General features: G+C 55.9%; 1 protein-coding gene across 1 annotated transcript in view; it reads right to left on the bottom strand.

Moving 5' to 3' along the window:
- Positions 1-392: 392 nt before the first annotated feature.
- Positions 393-8,368, bottom strand: part of C19H16orf89 (chromosome 19 C16orf89 homolog) — a 14,228-nt gene continuing 6,252 nt past the window's right edge. Inside the window, exons 3-8 of the mRNA XM_027940394.2 lie at positions 7,256-7,406; positions 6,118-6,232; positions 4,463-4,598; positions 3,417-3,521; positions 2,281-2,364; positions 393-728 (exon numbers count right to left, since the gene is read on the bottom strand). Of these exons, the coding sequence (XP_027796195.2) occupies positions 598-728; positions 2,281-2,364; positions 3,417-3,521; positions 4,463-4,598; positions 6,118-6,232; positions 7,256-7,406 (722 nt within the window). The 3' untranslated portion in view covers positions 393-597. The remainder of the gene's footprint in view (positions 729-2,280; positions 2,365-3,416; positions 3,522-4,462; positions 4,599-6,117; positions 6,233-7,255; positions 7,407-8,368) is intronic.

Here is an 8,368-nt window from a genome sequence, read left to right as displayed (position 1 = left end):
AGCACACAGAGCTGGGGTTTGAAGCCAGGCAGCCTGGGCACAGAGCCACACTGCTGCCCACTGCTGGTGTATGATGCATGATGATGTGGTGTCGTGACCTGGCGGTGTTAGTCCCCCCCTCTCTCCCTCTCACACATGCCCCTTGCCTTCTGCTGTGTTATGACGTGGCACTAGATGCCCACTCCATTCCCTTGGATTTTCCAGCCTCCAGAACTATAGAACAAACAGACTTCTGTGGTTTATAAATCACCCTGTCTCGGGTATTCTGTTAGAGTAGCAGAAAGCAGACTGAAGCGATGACTCCCTAGAATTCGCCTTGAGTGAAACTGGAGACTAGAAACAGAGGCCAGAGACCGAGAGGCTGCCGGAGACTTAGAACAACAAGACTCAACTCGGGATGGTGCTCTAAATGTATTCATGTGCCCTGCCTTCCCTGCCCTGCTCACTCAGGGCTTCAGACAACCCCAGATAGTGACAGTTTCCTGCTGCCGGTTTCCTCGGCTGCCTCCTTCTCAGGATGTGGCCTCGGCCCCAAGACCTACGAAAGGCCAGGGGGGCCTGCTCATCCTGCAGGAAGCAGGGGTAGGAGCGTCCATCCTAGGAGCCGCTCAGCGGGGGTCTTGTGGACAGACGCAGCTCTTCCTTTGCGGGTGGGGATTCCGCCAGGACATACAGGAAGCCCCCCAGGGCTGCGACCGCCACGGCTGTGCTGTGGCAGGAGCAGCCATCTGCAGGAGAGGGGCCCTGGTGAGTGCTGGCCCTTTCTTCAACACGCCAGCATGAGCGCTGCCCAGACGCCCCCCAGCCAGTTCGCCTGGCGCCCTGAGGAGGCTTGGTGCCCTGTCAGACCCGCCTTGCTGGGCTGGCACCCACCCATCCCCCTGCTGCGGACTGGGGGCTGCCAGTGGCCGTTGCAATGACGGGCCAGCTCATCTGGGAGTTGTGTCCCTCCCTCCCAGCTGGCCTAAGAGTACAGGAAGTGAATTCTGGCTGCTCGTCTTGGGAGGACTCTCCGTTTGTGGGGGAACCTCCTTCTCAGCCAGGTGGGATCTGACCTGAGGCCCCACCCTGGTCCAGATCCCGCTCCAGGGAGACCTTTCTGGTTTGGGTACTGGGGACAGAACCCAGGGGTGCTATGCCACCCAGCCATGCCCCCAGCCCTTTTTAGTTTTTATTTTGTAACTGGCTAAATTGCTGGGGTGCCCCTGAACTCGCAACCTGTCCTCCTGCCTCAGCCTCCTGAGCCACTGGGAGCACACACTCCTGGGCCTTTCCTAGGCCGCTGGAAAGGCCTGGGGCTTTGGGATTTCTGTTGCTCTTTCTGGCCCTCAGGACAGTGCCACAGTCAGGCTGTCAGTCTCTGGGGACAAGCAGCTATTTGGGGAGGGACCACAGCCCCCTGCTAGCCTGGACACAGGCAGCCCCAGTGTCCTCTGTTAGGCAGGCCTGGCCAGGGAACCTCTCTCTTCCTGTGCGACTTTGATGGTGGCCACAAAATGGGCTCTTTGGGTTTGCGTCTCGCTTCCCCCCTTGGCTACCTGTGGGCAGATGCGGAGGCCGCGTCAGGGCTGATGGACAGGCATTTGGTGGCTGGAATCCTTTACCAGGGTCCACTGGAGGCCTAGCTGGGGCTGACTAGTCCACCTCCCCCTCTGGATTTGCCTTGCAAACTTTGCAGTTTTTATTCCTACCCCTCTTTCCTCTACGGTTTTCCTTGTCTTCTCCCCGAGCACATTCTGCTCTCAGTCTCCACGCTGCTGGGCCCACCCTACGATCTCATCACAGCAGCACACTGGTGGGAGAGGGGCACTGTTCCTCACAGCCTGGACAACAGGCGTAACTTGGGGCAGCTCTGGGGTCGCCAGGCTCCAGGGCCACCAGGCCTGCCCAGTCCCTTGTCCACTGGCCCTCAGGCCCTCTGTGCCTTTCCTTGCTCAACCCCAGCACACAGAACCCCTCTGTTGAGGTGGCTGATGCAGTTCTAGTCTCCTGCGTAGACCTGACCAAGTGGGGAACTTCTGTGATCTTCAACAGGCCGTGAATGCCCCTCACGTTCTTCTAACTGGACACAGTATCTCTGGACCCCCACTTCCTGAGAGGAGAGGATGAGAGATGCCCACCCTTCCCTTTGCCTCCCAGACACGGAGGCCTGGCGCCCAGGGCCTCAGTGTGCAGGGGCCTTTTCCCACCGAGGGCACCTGTGCCAGAGGAGAACTAGCGTCTGCCTCGTCTTTCTAGGGTGCCCTGTCTTCACGCCAAGGCCTGTGGGTGCTTCGTTACCTATGAATTGCTTCTCTCTCCTCTTCACTCTTAGAACATGCGGGCGGTGTGGAGGGGCCGTGGGGGGGTCCTCCTCCTTGGCAGCTGGAGAAGAGACACAGTTTTAAACATTACTTAATAAACTTCATCCCCTCGTAACAACGCAAGCTGTTCACATCTTCTCTGGAATTCTGAGGCTATTCTAGAAGCTTCTTCCTGCACCTGTCTGCAGATCCTCTCATGTGGCCTCGACTGATGATGTCTCAAACTGTAGTTCCCAACCCGTCCCCAGGGAACCATGGACGTGCTTATGAAAAACACAAGTTCCTGCCCCAACCTGCTCCCTGTGGAGGTCTGGGGCGTGGGGACTTCTCAGTCCATCAACTCCGTCCTAAAAACCACATCCCCTTAATTCAAAAGTGTTTGCTTCTTTGGGGATCCCAAGCTTCTCAGGAGGACACCAGCATTTCCTGGGAGCCTCAGTGAGGGTCCTGTCTGGCCTTTCACACTTGGGAAGGTGGCTGACTATCGCATTTATTTACAGAGGAAGAAGTTTGGGCCTAGAGCAAAATGACCTACTCCAAAGGCCGAGGGGCTGGCAGGGGCCACCTACAGCCTGAGCCCTGGGCCGCTCAGCTCTGAGGTGCGCCGCCTCCTCCCAGGAGCTTCCCCTGCCCCCGCTGCCCACAGAACCTCCCCGGGTCCCCCTCTTTCCTCACCCTCTCGAGAACTGGTCACTGCTTCACTTACTGGATGCTTAGGAGGTTTCTGCCTCTTTCCCTCAGGCCTCAACGACCCCCGGAGCCCAGGGTGGGGCACACGAGCAGGAGCTCAGTAAGCACTGGTTACCTGGTTGACTTTGCTGATGCAACAAAACCCTCAGGCCCTCTCTGCCTTTCCTTGCTCAACCCCAGCACACAGAACCCCGTCTGTTGAGGTGGCTGATGCCGTTCTAGTCTCCCGAGCAGACCCGACCAAGTGGGGTACTGCCTCACAACCTGCAAAATTTTGGCTTCCAAAGCTCCAAGCCCATTTCCTCCTGTGTGTGAGCCCACGCCTGCACAGGCATGCCACGACCTCTCCGGTGCCCCAACACCAACACGTCCTTTCCCACCTGAGACGCACTCCCTCCCGGCCAGGGCAGCCGTGCAGCTCACCAGGCTTCCCGAAGCATCCCTCCCAAGGCCTCTGCCAGCTGAGAATGGCCTCCAGCCACCGGAGCTTGTAGAAGTCAGAGAAGCCGCTGATTCCACAGAGCATGACTGGAAGCGAACAGGGGGCCCTCTGCAGGCCTGTCCCCCAGGCCAGCTCCTTCCCCTCTCCAGGGCCACCACAGGGGAGGAAGAGCAGGAGGTATGCAGGCCACACAGGGCGGGAAGGAGGCAGCCAGAGACCCCCCTGGAGGGGCTCCCAGGCCCGTGTCCTGCTCCACTTAGGGTCTTGATCACAGGGAGGGAGTTGGACAACTAAGCCAACGAGTGGCCACCCAGGGGCTCCTCTCTGCCTCATCTCTAGGCTTTGGGGTCTGTTTTCTTTTTTTCCTTTTCTCTCTCCCCCCTCCCTCCCCATCTCTTTTTTATTTTACTGGGATTGAACCCAGGGGAGCTTTACCTCTGGAATACATCCCCAGCCCTTTCCCTTTTTTTAATTTTGAGACAGGGTTTCACTAGTTTGCTTACTGCCTTGCTAAATTGCTGAGGTTGACCTGAAAAGTAATCTTCCTGCCTCAGTCTCTTGAGTCACTGGGATTACATAGTGAGCTCTGTCATTGGGACAGCTCTTGGGGGAAGGAAGTGGTCACGCAGTGAGATAAGATGTTCAGCTACATCTGAGTTTACGATAAACAATGAACACATTTTTAGTATAAGTATATCCCATGTGATATTTAGGATATACTTATACCAAAGTTTTATCCACTGCTTATTTGAAGTGCATATTTAACTGGGCACTTTGTATTTTTATTTATTTAACTTGGCAATCCTACTCGTGTGTGTGTGTGTGTGTGTGTGTGTGAGAGAGAGAGAGAGAGAACATGTGTGTATGTGTGAGTCTGACCACTGTGTGTGTGTGTGTGTGTGTGTGTGTGAGAGAGAGAGAGAGAGAGAGAGAGAGAGAGAGAGAGAGAGAGAGAACATGTGTGTATGTGTGAGTCTGACCACTCATGAACACCCTGCTTTATCCTGAGGGCAGAAGGCCAGCGCACTGTTTTCCATGAAGAGGTCCCTGGTGGGGTAGGCGTATCCGATGGCCTCAGTTCTCCGGTTCAGCTCCATCATGTTGGCACAGAAGACACTGATGTAGTGCTGACTCTGGTGGAACAGTCCCTCTGTGCATCCTTGCTGGGGACAAACACCAGGGACAGGGAACACACACACACTCAACTCGCAGTTCTGAGATGGTCTTGGGGGCTGTGTCTGAGCCAGGACTTCTCCTTCCACCACTTTTCTCCTTCTCCACCCACTCTTTCAGCCTGCTCCATCACTGAGGACTGAAAGCGCTGGGCTGGGGCCTGGCTCTGCCCTAAGGTCATCAGAAAGGAAGAGGTCACTAGGAACGGCACTAGAGGGTCTCTGGCTTGGGTGGACAACACCCCAGAAGGCACTCTGCAAACGCTCCCTTGTGGTGCAATCAGGGACTAACCCCTAGGGCAGCTTCAGGGCTACTCAAATATGAGCCCTGGACCTGGCTGATGATTCTCCAGCACAGGAAGAGAAGAACAGGAATTGAGAACAGGCTTTAGAACCTTCTGTTGCAATGGTGAGACTAACTTTTTACCTGTTGAATCCAATAACATTGATCTGCAGCAGCTTGCAAAGAAATGTTAATTTAAAAAATCGCCATCAAACCAAGGACTACTGGGCACTAACATTTTCGGAATGAAGATCATGAGCTCTAATTTTCCACATCAATGTGTGCTGAACCCAGGGGTCACACATATTAAGCACACAGCCTACTACTGAATCGTGACCCCAGGCCCTTAAAGAAACATTTTTTTAGCATTTTTATCATTATTATGATTATAATTCTGAGGTTTGGAAGGATGTTGGGTGTGGAAGAGGTGGAGCTGGATGTCCCTTCTCCCAGGTTTCAGTCCTCAGGACCCCAAGGACAGGAGCCCCCCCAGACCTAGAACACGTCTGCCCAGCTCCATGACCACAGGGGCTGCTGTGCATCCCGGAGGCCCAAGACACCAGGGGAGCTGCTGGGGTTGCTGGGCACCTTCCCCCCCCACCAAGCCTTGGGTTACACCCTTTAAAACCCGCTCTCCTTTCCTCCAAGTTCAAGTGTTTTGAAAAACAGGCTAAAACAAACAAACGAATATAAAAGCCTTAGCCTCGTTGGTGTTTCAAGTTGTTCCCTAGCGTCATTTTACCATAGAATTGTCAAGGAATTTCCAGGGTGGGGCATACCAGCACCACAGCAAGGCCACCTTGGGCTTTGACTCCTCCCTTCCCTCCTCTCCCGGCTCCCTCTCCCTGCTGGCCCTGGTGAAGGACACCTGCTGCCACTCACCAGGGGCCTGGCTTGGTCTCTCCTCTTCCACTCATTTGTCCTTTGCAGGGTTCCTCCCCGCCTCCTCTATTTTATTCTCTCTCTCTGTGTTTTTCTGAGGTCCTGAGATCCAGCTCAGCATGCAAGGCTGTCTCTCTGTCAGGCCAGCAGAGCCCCCAGTCCATCCCCACCCATCACCATCTAATCGACTCAGCGATGGAGCCGAAGGTGGCAGCTGACTCTCACCTCTCCCTCCTGAGGGCTCAGGCACAAATCCAAAAAGCCACTTAATTTCCTGGCATGTGGCAGACACACTACCTGCCGTGAGCCCTTCTTGTCTTCCCCCCTGTCCCCCCTGACACTCACCATTCTGGCCCAGAGGAAGAAGAGCAGCTGGTGGGACAGCCTGTAGCCTGAGCAGTTGGGCTGGGTCACGAGTGTCCTGCAGAAGTCTGGGATCCTGCAGGGCTGGCTGCTGTTCCTGGGGAGTGCAGTCGCGTCTGTTAAGGGTGGTGCTCCATTGCCACCAGGTCTGCCCTGGCCGATCCCCCAGCCTATTGTATGAGCCTTAGTAGGCTCCAGGCTGGGCACAGCGGGTGCCAAATAAAATACAGGTGTGCAGTGTCTTGGTCTCCTAAATCTGTACCTCTACCTCAGGGAACAGCATGTTGGAGCTGTCTTGAGTTTGGGAAGCCACCAAGGCCTGAGACTTCTATGACTCTGTGGAGTCCTCAAATGACATCTTTCCCATCATGGCCCTAAACAACGGACTCTCGGATCTAGGCAGCCTGGGGGTCTGGGCCCCAGATGCTCCTGCACCCTATGACAAGCCTGCCTCATAAAGACAGGTAGCAGGCGGGGGACTCTCACCAGAGCACTGCTCCTGGGTGGACCCAGCTGTGGCCTGTCCCAAACCCCTCTCTGAAGGATGCTGAGAGGAGGGGGACACTCGCTGCCCATTCTGCTCTGCGACCCTGCACTGGAGGGAGTGTTGCTCCAAGTCCACCTTACAGCAGAATAAAATGGCTAGTGAGCTAAGGCTCAGCCTTGCCTTCCCAGACCCGCAGACCCGCAGACCCGAAGCCCCTCGGGGAGACAGGACTGTAAAACACCTACAGAGGTTCTGGGAGCCCGCAGCCCAGGTACGAAGTGTGCAGTGTGCAGGGGCAGGGTGGGCCCTGAGGACAGGTCTGAGTGAGGGGGCGCACAGCAGTTGGAGCAAAAGCTTTGCAGTGGGGTGGATGGTGCCTTTGAGAGCCTGCAAAGAGGACTCTGAGGTTGGATCCTAGGGGACTGGGACCTGGCAGGGCGGTAGGAGCTGCTGGATGCTTTGTCCTGGAGCAGTGGGACTCAGGGAAACTTCAGGCTGGGGAAGGAGTCCCCAGGCATTGTGGGGCTGACTCTTGGATGAGCTGTGTGTGTTTTTGCATAAATTCCCTGGATGCAGCCTGGGGGTGTCAGGAGTGGGTGAAATTTTCATCCAGCGGGGTCCTCGGGCACCCACCAGGTTCCCAGCAGCTGCACCAGGCATGCGTCGCTGCTTTCCTCTGAGAACGAGTCCTCGGGCTCCAGCACGGGGTAGACCAGCGAGGTGTTGGTGTGCGTCCAGGTGCGGGGCAGCTTCCAAAATCCGGGCTGGAGACTCAGCCGGAACTCTGGCAGACAGGAGAGGTGGGAGGTGTGAGCCACCAGAGCGCTGCCAGCTGGGCCACCCAGACCACCGCAGGGGGACCTGGGTAGCCCCAGGCACTGCCCATAGTAGCTGCCAGTTCAGCTCTGAGCCCGCCTTCTGCTCCACCAGTGTTTGAATCCCCCAGAAGCTCCTGGGTGGACTCAGCTATGAGCTGGCCCAAGTCTCTTTTTAAACAAAACACACACACACCACACACACACACACACCACACACACACACCACACACACACACACACACACACACACCACACACACACACACACACACACACACACACACACACACCACACACACACACCACACACACACACACCACACACACACACCACACACACACACACACCACACACACCACACACACACACCACACACACCACACACACACACACACCACACACACACCACACACACACACACACACACACCACACACACCACACACACACCACACACACACACACCACACACACACACACACCACACACACACACACCACACACACACACACACACCACACACACACACACCACACACACACACCACACACACACACACACACACACCACACACACACACCACACACACACACACACCACACACACACACCACACACACACACACACCACACACACACACACACACCACACACACACACACACCACACACACACACACACACCACACACACACACCACACACACACACCACACACACACACACACCACACACACACACACACCACACACACACACACACACCACACACACACCACACACACACACACACCACACACACACACACACCACACACACACACACACACACACACACACACACACACACCACACACACACACACACCACACACACACCACACACACACACACACACACACACACACATACCACACACACACACACACCACACA

The sequence above is a fragment of the Marmota flaviventris genome, chromosome 19 (genome assembly GCF_047511675.1).
Source record: "Marmota flaviventris isolate mMarFla1 chromosome 19, mMarFla1.hap1, whole genome shotgun sequence".
NCBI classification, from domain to species: domain Eukaryota; kingdom Metazoa; phylum Chordata; class Mammalia; order Rodentia; family Sciuridae; genus Marmota; species Marmota flaviventris.
This window is presented reverse-complemented; position numbering and strand designations above follow the sequence as displayed.